The sequence below is a fragment of the Convolutriloba macropyga genome, chromosome 14, assembly GCF_964194025.1.
Source record: "Convolutriloba macropyga chromosome 14, txConMacr16.3, whole genome shotgun sequence".
Taxonomy (NCBI): Eukaryota; Metazoa; Xenacoelomorpha; order Acoela; family Convolutidae; genus Convolutriloba; species Convolutriloba macropyga.
Genome location: NC_134481.1, coordinates 44316544 through 44329465, shown reverse-complemented (window position 1 = coordinate 44329465; position 12922 = coordinate 44316544). Strand labels below are relative to the sequence as shown.

The following is a 12922-nucleotide window of genomic DNA, read 5'->3' as shown; positions in this document are numbered from 1 at the left end:
TTTCTTTCAAGAATATTGAAATAGCACAGAGCATTGAACTTTGTCTGTGATTCAATTTTTTCAATTGTTTACAATCTTTGAGATAAAGATGCACGTGTAAATCTTTCGTGAGATTGGGAAATTGATATGCGTTAAAATTGCAGCTAATTAATTTAATTTTACCACATCCTACAACTTTTCTTCAATTGCCTCTTTTAAGTTGAAAGTGATGTTGTCTATGAATTTTATTGGACTGTGTTATGAAAGAAAATGGCAGATAGCTGCAATAAAAATACAAGAAAGTGCTTGTGAAGGAAAATTCTGCATTTCTATGGGTTATGGGTGGGCAATTATCTTTGATTTTCTCAGGTAGGATCAGTCCATCGTTATGTTTGGGCAAGTTGTGTAAGCATGATTGTTTGCGCAAAAACAGGAAAGTTTTTCAAATGTTTCTTTCAGCAGTCATAAATGCAACAAATCATGTAAACACCTGATTTTGTAGTGTCTGTAATTTGCTTTCACATCAGCGGGGCCTCGAGCCAGTGTTTTGATAATTTAGTTATTGACTTTTTGCAAGCATTTCAAAAAATCTGATAACACAATGAATTACAACATTGGGACACCTCTTCGAAGTAATGAATATTCAAAAAGGAGATCTCAAAATCTTTCAAACTGCTTTTTGGTGCTGAGATTTTGGAAGTGAAGCACTTGTTCTCGGCTTGCGGTTCTGAAAAAATTTTCCTCTGATCCAAAGACATATTTTCATGATCAATTTATGATCCAAAGACATATTTTTCTCTTCTGCTATTGCTCTAAAAATTTGCATAGAAAGATTTCGCGACAGGAACCCGCGTTGAGTTGTGAACAAAGGTACAAGAATTCTATTTTTTAAGAAACTTCCATTCCAGGTCATTTTTACCAGAAAGCGTATTCCAGACAATATGTGTTGAATATACATCGTCGTTCAAAATTAACAGCGTTCTTCAAGTTTTCAACATATTGGAATCAAATAAGCGGTTTGGGCGCAGTCAGACGGATATCCTAGTTTTTGTGCAATTTTTTTCCATTATCTTAATCAATTACGATCAAATCAATAACACCGTTTCTTTCAAGTATCTAAATATTAAAACAAAAAGGTTCTTTAAAAGTAAAGCCACCCGGTTTTGAAACCAATAAATCTTAACTAGACGTTTTGCTCTGTTTTACCGAAGCAGTAACAGAAGAATCTGAAACTGATTGTGAAACAACCGAACGATTTGTTTGTAGAACTACCGGTTATATTAATCAATCTTTTTGCACTTAAAATAATGCTACATTTGATATAGCAACATCTCGGAAAATTGTCATTAGATTAAGTATTTGAGACATCTTTTTTACGTCTATGATCTCGTAAATCAGATCTGATTTCCATTTCAAAGACACATCCTGAAGAAGATATCAATTCAATATTCGATTTGAAACATTGTATCCCCGATGAGTTCAGTATACTCGTATTTAAATCAGCCTTTTTCAAACCCATTTCAATAACATATATTTCTACGCACAGAAGTTTCTTGACAAGTAAAGCGTTCGAATCGATCCAGTTGTTTTCGAAAAAATGTTTACCCTAATTTTATGGCGCTTGTACAATCTCACCGGGAAACAAAAAAATTAAAGACAAGGACTTTATTGGGTTATATAAAAAGCTAACAGGAAATTCATTGGCTCTGGTCAGAATCTTTCTTCAAAGATATTTGGAATCACTTTAATCAGATTTCGTGACTATTTAAAAGTTTTTGATCACCATTTTCAAGGAACAAATTTTTGGAATTGTTCCTAGATATTTCCACTCTTCCTTTTTTTTCTAAAATCACTGAAAAAATGCTAACTTCTTTTTGAATAAAATTTATGTAAAATTACTGCTGAAATGTTTTAAAATGCATGAATTTTACAGGGGACAAACACTTCTGTGCTGGGTTATTCGGCTTCATTTATGTTTCTGGTGAAACGAAACAAACCAAAATATGTCAAACGTTTTGGCTAACGAAACGAACAAAATATCTGATGATGGTCAGATAACATGACACAAGAATCCTGTATGTGCCAGTGGCATTAAGTAAACCTTGCGGTTTGAGCCGGACGACAAATTGGGGCACAACAATGATTTAGCGCAAAGAAACGTAATTGACTAACGTCGGTTGAGTTGCTCTCAAACGGCTGGTGGTAGTTGGCTCAGTTCGTGGCTTCAGAGAGTAGATTACGGCTAGTTTTTTTTAATGCGCGTGGAGAAGGGCGAAAAAATCGGTCCAAAAGTCACCAAAACCGCTCTTCACACCACCAATAAACTAATGATTCCACTTTTGGCTGTTTATCTCGTTTTCAAAGACAGGAAATCAGAAATGTAAGAACAAATATCGATCAAGCGAAACAGGCAAAAAATTGCAGAAAAAAAATCAAAAATTGATTGATATAATTGCTACAAGCAGGCTCGAGAGCAATTAAAAACTTCATCGAGACTACGCTCTCGCATCTCAACAGACATCTTTGTCCATTAACCGGGTAATTCTGACAATACTTACTGTGCACTCGGGACATTACACCAATCTGCGTTGACGCACGTTCTTTTCAAGCACCAGGTGTGATAAAATTTTGTGCTGTTGCAAAAGAAATCAAAAGTTGGATTTTAAAAAAACGCTGGACATATTGGTCAACCGTTTTTAGATTTTTTAAGGAAAACTAATGGTAGAAAAATGTGACCTTCATCTGCAAAAAGTTTTTTGTAACAATAAACTGTAAAAATAAACTGACTGATCTTGCACTGAAATTCACCAATTTTAGCATTGAAATATCATTCGAATACTTGAGCGACAATTTTTCCAACCTTTATATTTAAAAAAAATGGAGAAAAGAAGTCACCTGTCAATAATGAAACCTCTTCGAAAAAGCGGAAAGCCAAATCTTTTGCTCTTTCTGAAATAACTAAAATCATTCTTTTCAATAACTATTTTTTTCGAAGAAACTTTTTTTCTATATTTTAAATTTTGTTTCGAAGAAATTTCGAAAAACAAAAAATTTCACCATTTGGGCGATTAATTGGCAAATTTTAATTCCTATGTTTTATCTTTCTCTCGATAACACATGTTTGGTCTGAAATGAAACCCTACAAGATATTTTGGAATTTTTGACTTGCTTGACCTAAACATGCTCTGGTCAGAACAAAAACTTCGTTCGCAGACAGTAGTGATAAAAGCAACTTGGTTTGCGCACAGAAGATAGTTATACTCATCGTCAAATAAAAATTCGAAGTGAAATCAATCGTATGTAATGTCAAAATACAACATAAATAGGCCGTCTCAGAAATCTTTAAACTCTTTGAAAAATCTAAGTGCTTTTTTCCCAATTGTTTGTTTTTTTTTCTTCTGATTGACAAAAGATCTGATAACCAAGCTGATCTTTGCAATATTTTCTTTTGTAACGTTAAAAAAAATTAGTTTAACCAGGAAACAGCAGCGACAATTGACATGAAGTGCACTTGTAAATATTGAAATCACTCTCTTTGTGTTTTTTGAGATCTTCACCAGAAAAATTGGATTTAAAATTACGCTAGACACATTGGTCAACTGTTTTTAGATTTTTTAGGAGAACTTGTGGTAGAAAAATTTGACCTGCATCTGCAAAAAGTTTATCAAGAAAATATCATCTGCTGTTCCTGAACTACATTCTTGAATCATTTGAGTCAGTCAGTAGTCCGGTTAAATCAAGTTCATTTTTGGAGAAAAAAGAATCGGTTTTTTAACCGAAATGGTGGAACTTTTATCCACAGTTTGTTATTTTTGCAACAAATTACACTACTTGACTTTTAGAAATAAACTGACTGATCTTGCACTGAAATTCACCATTTTTAACATTGAAATATCATTCGATTACTTGAGTGACCATTTTTCCACCCTTTATATATAAAAAAAAAGGAAAAAAGAAGTCACCTGTCAATAATGAAACCTCTGCGAAAAATCGGAAAGCCAAATCTTTTGTTCTTTCTGAAATAACTAAAATCATTCTTTTCAATACCTATTTTTTTTCGAAGAAACTCTTTTCTGTATTTTAAAATTTATTTCGAAGAAATTTCGAAAAACAAAAATTTTCACCATTTGGGCGATTAATTGGAAATTTTAATTCCTATGTTTTATCTTTCTTTCGATAACACATGTTTGGTCTGAAATGAAACCCTACAAGATATTTTGGAATTTTTGACTTGCTTGACCTAAACATGCTTTGGTAAGAACAAAAACTTCGTTCGCTGACAGTAGTGATAAAAGCAACTTGGTTTGCGCACAGAAGATAGTTATACTCATCGTCAAATAAAAATTCGAAGTGAAGTCAATCGTATGTAATGTCAAAATACAACATAAATAGGCCGTCTCAGAAATCATTAAACTCTTTGAAAAATCTAAGTGCTTTTTTCCCAATTGTTTGTTGTTTTTTTTTTCTTCTGATTGACAAAAGATCTGATAACCAAGCTGATCTTTGCAATATTTTCTTTTGTAACGTTAAAAAAAAATAGTTTAACCAGGAAACAGCAGCGACAATTGACATGAAGTGCACTTGTAAATATTGAAATCACTCTCGTTGTGTTTTTTGAGATCTTCACCAGAAAAATTGGATTTAAAATTACGCTAGACACATTGGTCAACTGTTTTTAGATTTTTTAGGAGAACTTGTGGTAGAAAAATTTGACCTGCATCTGCAAAAAGTTTATCAAGAAAATATCATCTGCTGTTCCTGAACTACATCCTTGAATCATTTCAGTCAGTCAGTAGTCCGGTTAAATCAAGTTCATTTTTGGAGAAAAAAGAATCGGTTTTTTAACCGAAATGGTGGAACTTTTATCCACAGTTTGTTATTTTTGCAACAAATTACACTACTTGACTTTTAGAAATAAACTGACTGATCTTGCACTGAAATTCACCATTTTTAACATTGAAATATCATTCGATTACTTGAGTGACCATTTTTCCACCCTTTATATTTAAAAAAAAAGGAAAAAAGAAGTCACCTGTCAATAATGAAACCTCTGCGAAAAATCGGAAAGCCAAATCTTTTGTTCTTTCTGAAATAACTAAAATCATTCTTTTCAATACCTATTTTTTTTCGAAGAAACTCTTTTCTGCATTTTAAAATTTATTTCGAAGAAATTTCGAAAAACAAAAATATTCACCATTTGGGCGATTAATTGGAAATTTTAATGCCTATGTTTTATCTTTCTTTCGATAACACATGTTTGGTCTGAAATGAAACCCTACAAGATATTTTGGAATTTTTGACTTGCTTGACCTAAACATGCTTTGGTAAGAACAAAAACTTCGTTCGCTGACAGTAGTGATAAAAGCAACTTGGTTTGCGCACAGAAGATAGTTATACTCATCGTCAAATAATAATTCGAAGTGAAGTCAATCGTATGTAATGTCAAAATACAACATAAATAGGCCGTCTCAGAAATCATTAAACTCTTTGAAAAATCTATGTGCTTTTTGCCCAATTGTATATTGTTTTTTCTTCTGATTGACAAAAGATCTGATAACCAAGCTGATCTTTGCAATATATTTTTTTCTAACGTTGAAAAAAATTAGTTTAACCAGTGAATAGCAGCGACAATTGACATGAAGTACACTTTTAAAAATTGAAATTACTCTCTTTGTGTTTTTAGAAATCTTCATCAAAATATATTATTTTTTGCCAACAAAGCTGCATGTGTATGGACCTTTTGTTTCTGATCAAGTTATGGTTGAAGTTTTGATCAAAACGTCCCAACCTTAGACTTCACGGTAGCCTCTGTCACTGGGGCGTGATACAATCCCTGTGAGCGACTCAAGTCGGTCTGGTCTGATCAGAGCGGGCTTGGATCACGCACCTCAGACTGGGTTCTTGTCATCGCTGTATCCTTACACTTAAATTTCCTTGCACAAAAAGTTAAAACCATATTCAAATATTTATCTTTATTTTAATCAGCATCAATTAGGTTAAAATAATTGAAAATATAAATGTCAACAGTGCTAAATTGCTATACAAAATTTTTCATAATTTTCATTAATAATTTTTGTTCATAATTTTTAATCAAATTAAGTTAACATTTTAATGGTGGTATTTGAAATAAAAGTGGCTTCAGCAGTTGAAATCAGCAGTGACCTCAGTTCTCGGCAACCATTATTAGAACATGCATTTTAGTAGCCCAGTGACTTAATGCCCCAACACAATGGCGCCTGAGATCGAGTGATTACAATAAGGCCTCGAGCTACGATTAAAAACATTATTTTACTTTGTTATTAAGAAAATCAAAACCGTCAAAAGTTATTCATTTTAACCACCTCAATTAAAATGTAACTTAGTGGTTACCAAATCTCCCAGTTTTATTTGTTTTGTCTCATCTAACAGTTGAAAATATGGCACAGTGATGGAAAGGAATGTGAGGCAAAATCAATTTACTTCGTGTATGTGATATTCTATGACTTAAGTACAATAACATAACTAACTAACGTTGGAACCGTTGCTCTCAAACGACTGACCCTAGTACAAAAGTGACTGCTATCTATCAATATGTAGCAAGATTCATGCAAGATTATTGCATGGGAACCATATTTTGATTCTTGCAAGATATCTGTCTATCTTGGAAAATTTTTTTCAAAAACACAATTAATGGCCTTGACAGCCAGAACTCTAGTTTTATGAAGGAGAGTTAAAGTCCAAGCATTAACGTGCGCCAGCGTAAGCATTGCACTGCATCCCTTTTTATGTGAAAATCCGCAAAAAAAATATCCGTAACCTCATGAGAAATGCGAACAAGTCACTGAAGGTTAGGTAAAAAGCTTCCTACACAAATCAGTGAGGAAAATCTTTGATTGATCTTAGCACTGATTCCTCTGCCTATATTATGAGCAATTGATGCGGACTGCTCAACAGTGAAACAGGTGGTTATCGTGAAAGACTCTTGCAGGTATCTTGAAAGATAAACGGTGTCAAAAATGCGAATTCTAGTATACCCCAGTCGAGACAATTTAAAAAACTTGCAAATGCGCTGATTTTTTTTAAAAAAATATCAGCGAAAATTGTCATCAAAATAATGAACTGAAGTAGGGTAAAACTTTTTACACGTTTTTTCAATTCTATACTTTCTGTCACACTCTGAAAACTTAAAAAATAACGGGCTAACGTCGGGCGAATTGCTCGCAAACGGCGGGCGAGTAGCTGATTTTGGTAGTAGCCAGCTGGAACTCGGGATGCTAGAATTAGGAGGGGATTAAGGGTGGGGGTAAAGTTGAGCGGAGTGGGGCGAGACGGGGTTTTAAGCGATAGGGGGTTATGGGAGAGCTGGACAAAAGGGTGGTCACAATCTTCTTGCTGGAGGGAATGGGGTTGGGTTGGGGGTTGTTTGGCCGACTGAGGAAGGTCAAACGTCTAAGTTCAAGAACTGCTTATCACACCTTGACAGTTTCTCCTCAAAACATTAGCGGTGAACTGCATACCTAGAGACTAGAAAGCCGTAACGTTTTAAGAGAGTACTTGGCAACTTAATGTCCTCTGATTGCTACCTGTTTATCCAGTTGTCTGTGACGAAAAGTCAAATGGGTCTGACGAAAAATTAGTCAAGCAAAACGTTGCTTAAAATAGGACGAAAGGGCTAATAACATAACTGAGCGATTGCTAGAAAATAGCTGCAATAGCTTCGTAGATCTGCAGTCTCAAATAGATAGTAAAAGAAACAGATCAAAAATTCAAAAAACAGAAATTCTTTTTATTAAAAACTGAGATTTTTCATTTTAATTGAGAACATGTTTAACTTTTTGCTGCTTCTATTGGCTGCTCTCAATTCACCCTCAATTGGAGTGACACACACTCATTTGATCATATCGGTTTGAATTAAAGTGAAGAAAAGTCAATCAGATAGTGAGAAAGTCCTTTTTGAGAATGAGGAAAGTCACATGTGACCAAAAACTATGTCACGCGAGTGAACAAAACACTTGCTTCACTGTGAGTGAAGAATAACGTTATGCACTCGTTTCAGGTGAAGTTGCATGACGGAATGAACAAAAAGCAGATTTGAAGTACTTGGGACGTCAAATGATGGTAACAAATATCTTAACGACGAAGCAAAAGCAAGCCCTGTCCAACAATCCAACGAACTTTCATTGACTAAGCAAAAAATGCATTTCGAATGGACTACGAATGAATTCAAAAAAATCAATTTTGAAGAAAAAAATCAGATTAAAAAATCGAAAAAAAGGAAAAAAAGTATTTGACAAGATTCCGCATGTGAAGAAAAAACCAATAGCAAGAAAGCGATTTTTGTTCAGTCATCGTTTTCTCATTCTACTTCAGAGCGAGAAAACTAATCAGAGCAAAAACAATTACGCCGCGAAACCACGGGCTATGGGGTGGTTGCTGCGTGCCGCTAACAATTAAAATGCCGCTGCTTGCTTCTTTGTTTCCTTGGTTGTTTACCGCGTTGCCAGGAATAAATAACACAATCCAAGAAATATGGCCGCTAGGCACATGCTAATAGCTGCCATCTCAATAAAAGCGTAGAGGTATATATTAAACACGGCCAGTTGGTCCTTCACCTTCCTTCGGTACATGTAGTCTAGTCCAGGGTATATGCAAGCGTAGGGGTCATCTGGAAGACAATTGCCCTCGAAGTAGAGGGTGAAATTGTCGATTATGAAGTCTAAAACAATTTTGAAACTTTTTTGTTTTTTTTTTCGTAGATGCATATTTTATTCGGAAAATCTCAGGCACACGCGCTACGTCGTTTCTGTGGGGTTGGGGGGGGGGGGTACCGAACTCCAAGTGTAAATCAGTACTGGGCAACTGTAAATGCAAGTCACCATAATGGTGTTCGCGCAGAAAGGAGTACAAACGGCTATGGATGGCGAGATTGTGGGTTCAATCCCCGGAAGGAGCTTTGTTTTTACACTTGGCGCAAGTCTGACCATTGTAAAATCAGACTGAACGCAAGTCTGATAAGTCAAAAAAATGATATGAATCAGTCTATGATTCACTATGATTCAGTAACGATGAGGAATTGCATTTATACTGGCCTATTAGTGAAACGCACTTGGAGTTAGGTACTGGGGGGGGGGGCGTAATTTACTCAACAAGGAAATAACGGAAAAGATATGTCGGGTGGGGGGGGGGGGGGGGGGGGGGAGGTTAAGATTAATGAAAACGTGGGTAATATTAAGCAAATATTTATAATAAGGTCACATGGGACACCTTGTACAATTTTACATCTATTAACTGGTGAGATCTATTTTGCTAAGATACGTACCGACCAAAACTTATAACTTTTCCAGGGGTGGATGATAATAGTTTGATACCCCGGGGTGGTTTATAAATTCGAGATATAAAACATAAACCGACTAATGTCAGAAGAATTTCTCTCGAACGACACAATCATATGCACTGCCGACTGAACAACGCAAAATGGTCAAGCGAAAAAATTGCATTAAGAAAAGATCAAAACGTTTACAATAATTGCTATGAACTTCGTTCAAGAGCAATTAATCAGGGTTCATTAACTAACTGTGGACAGCGAACACGTTCAGATCATTCTGAGCAACCAGGTATCGAGTGTCGATCCAAAGTGGGTACATTCCATCAGGGGCTTGTTTCGGGATTGAATTACTCAAGTTGCTGATTATGTTGTTCAGACAAGGTGTGTTCTTTCTGTGTGCGTTGTCACAATTCACGAGACTGTGGTTTGCAATGTTTAGTAGAAGAATTAACTGTATTATAAGTGAATGCCGCATGATAGAATCTGTCAAGACGCTGCTGAAAAACAAATCAGAACTGAGTCAGCACAGTTTCGACATGAAATTAGTCTGACCAGCGTTTCTTTTCTCTGTTCAGTATAATTTTCAAGCCCTAGTTGATATCGTCGTTTGTAACGCAAAGAAATTGTTGGTATGGTCGGTATTTAAGCGTACGAAATATTTGGTATTTTTGGTTTTAAAAGGTAAGAAACCGTCTATATGTTTGTTTTTAGGGTTAAAAAAAACGTCGGTTTCTGTTCCGATTTCAAAGACCAAGAGATCTTTGTTATGTTTAGTTAAGAAACGGTCCAAATGGGGGGGGGGGGAGGGGGGTTATGATTGGTTTCTTAGATTCGGTATTTTCCGTTTTAAAGCGTTAGAAATTGTAGGTATACTTGGTTTGAAAACGTAGGAAATCGTGGATATATATGTTTTTTTTAGGTTTGATATATATTCGATTTATAAGCCCCCCCCCCCCCCCCGTTACAATTATATGTTGTTATATAGCATGTTAATTTGTAAAAAAAATTAGCACGTGCGCCTGGGGGCGTAAAAAATATAGGCCCACTAAGCTTGTTGGAGGCAAAACAGAATAGATCCAGCAAATCTTTGGTACGTTTGCTTTAGTTGTAAAACATTCCAAATCAATGATATGTTCAGTTTCTTAGATTCAAAATGTTTAAATTTAACACGTTAGGAATTGTCATTAATTGGTTTGAAAATGTACAAAAACGTCGTTGTTTTAAACGATATTTTAAACGTAAGAAGTCGTCTCTACGGAGTCAGTTAGGACAAAATCTTAAGTTAAATTAGTATCAATTCCGTTATTGCATAGCTAAATAGTCATTTGAAAAATATCTTCTATAAACTTTTGAAAGTTACAGTTTTTCCCTCCTCCATTCTCATCCCGTCTGGTGAGCGAATGCGACAGAGTTAGAAACAAACCAGTATAGAAGAAATGAATCCGAGCAAATGATGAAAACCACGCTATAAAAATATCTCATACATATATAATACAGCTAAGAGGTTATATGAGAAACCTGCTGTAACAAACCTGTTTGGTTTTCAGCCTTAAAACGTCGATTTGTTCAGGTTTTAGAGCGGCAGATATCTTCGTTATGTTTCATAGTAAAACGGTCACCATCGAGGACATGTTTTTTTCTTAGATTCGGTATTTTCGGTTTTAAAGCATTAGAAATTGAAAGTATATTTGGTTTGAAAACGTAAAACGTAAGAAAGCGTGGATATATTCGGTTTTTAGGTTCAATATATTTGGTTTTAAGCGTTTTTATATTTGGGTTTAAGAGATCTTTGGTGCGTTCATTTTAGTAGCAAAGCGTTCCAAATTGAAAATTTGTTCGGTTTCTTAGTTTCAGTATGTTCAATTCTAACGCGTTAGGAATTGTCTTCAATTGGTTTCTAAATGTACTAAACTGTCGTAATGTTTGGTTTTAAACGTAAGAAGTTTTCTCTATGGAGTCAGTTAGGACAAAATCTTAAGTTAAATTAGTATGAATTCAGTTATTGCTTAGCTAAATGGTCGTTTGAAAACTATCTTCTATAAACTTTTGAGTGTTCCAATTTCTCCTTCCTCCATGCTCATCCCGTCTTGTGAGCGGCTAGGGCAGAGTTAGAAACAAACCACTATAGAAGAAAAGTATCCGAGCAAACGGTGAACCGCGCTATAAAGATCTTTCACACACATATATAAATGCAACTAAAAGATTATCTGGAAAAAATGCCAATTGATCTAAAAACCAAGTTTTGAGAAAACCAAGTTTGTAAAAATGTATAAAATTAGTATCAATAATGTACCTTTCTCAGTCAACAATACTGGACATTGTATAAATTTTGTGCCGAAATTAGAGAAATTTTTAAAATCTTTCTCGATGTGAAACAGGTCATAAAGTATTTAAGGTTAAATCAATAAAAAAAAAGTTGACATTGGCAGTAAAAATGCTTTTGCCCAGTGTCAAATAACGCTTGGTATTTCTCATTCATGAACAATTATGAAACAAAGCAATATCTGTGCTTCGGTTTTCGCGTTAAAATTTTATTATCTGTTGAAAAATTAAAATTAGAAGAAATGTTAAGAGTTTTCTTAGAAACTTAAACGCGTTTTGTATTGTGTTTCTCAATCTTAAACGTTGTGTTTTTATTGATCCTCTTATCAAATGAAAATTATGATATCAATTTTTTATTTAAAATTTTTAAGAGATAATTTTGCCTGAGAGGAAAATATCTGCTGATTATTCTATGAACCAAAGCCTACGAAAAATTTGATAAAATTTCCGAAAGATATATCGTCATATACAATTTCATAAGAGCAAATATTTGAAACTTTTTAGTGAAAAATGAATGCATTCCACAGAAATATGAAAACACACGCAGTGAAACTTGATTGTGTACTAATCCTCAGATTCCTTATGATGTCAGGATGCACGAGAAAAGAGTTTTATACCAAAGATTGTTACTCAGCATATCTGTTAAAATATAAGCTTCGCATCTTTTTCAATTTTCGCATTCCAAACGGCATTTTTTGCACACAGGTAAAGTTTGGCCAATTAACAAATAAAATATTCGGCGAGTGAAGCTTGAAAATTGTCTCCCGCCTAAGCTGAAGGAAAATGGAGCATAAAATAAAGCGTCTCTGCAAAAAATTGATGAGATGTTATATAACAGCCCTCTATAAATATCGTGGTCAGAAGAAAATTATATGAGAAGGCATTGATCAAACCTAAGAAAAAATTGGCCTGGGCAGAGATTCCTAAAATTTATGAAAAAAAAAACAATAAAAATGTGTTATTGCAAATCTCTTAACCGTGGTTGCTTACGGCCCTGACTACTACGCTCTATTATGAATATATGTAAGAATTGCGCTGACACATGCTTGAATAAACATGCTTGAAATTGTCAAGAAAGAGATATGAGGTGATTCATTTGAAACCATTTAATTATATATCCGGGTTTTATATTTATCTCATAACATTATAAAAGTCGAATTACCTATAATTAGTATTTTTATTGAGTTGCTGTGAGTTCTTCAAAAAAGGTATACTGATTTTTATTTAGCGAAACCTTCTTTCAGTTTATCATCAAACTTACCAAATTAGTTTGCAATAGTCCAGATTGTAATAATCCAAATTGTATTTCACGTTTAT

At 34.4% G+C, this 12922-nt stretch overlaps 1 protein-coding gene across 1 annotated transcript; it reads right to left on the bottom strand.

Annotated features, from left to right (window-relative positions):
• Positions 1–8447: 8447 nt before the first annotated feature.
• Positions 8448–12922, bottom strand: LOC142352945 (uncharacterized). The gene is made up of 3 exons (XM_075405102.1): positions 12867–12922; positions 9533–9780; positions 8448–8674 (listed from the first exon to the last, which is right to left on the bottom strand). Exons 2-3 carry the CDS (start codon positions 9756–9758, stop codon positions 8448–8450), a joined length of 453 nt encoding a protein of 150 aa, XP_075261217.1. The 5' UTR covers positions 9759–9780; positions 12867–12922.

Excerpts from the sequence above, each read along its gene's own strand:
- LOC142352945 (XM_075405102.1), bottom strand. The coding sequence starts at position 9,758 with ATGCGGCATTCACTTATAATACAGTTAATTCTTCTACTAAACATTGCA. Across the intron at positions 8,675-9,532 it reads GAACGTGTTCGCTGTCCACA|ACTTCATAATCGACAATTTC; the intron begins GTTAGTTAATGA and ends AAATTGTTTTAG.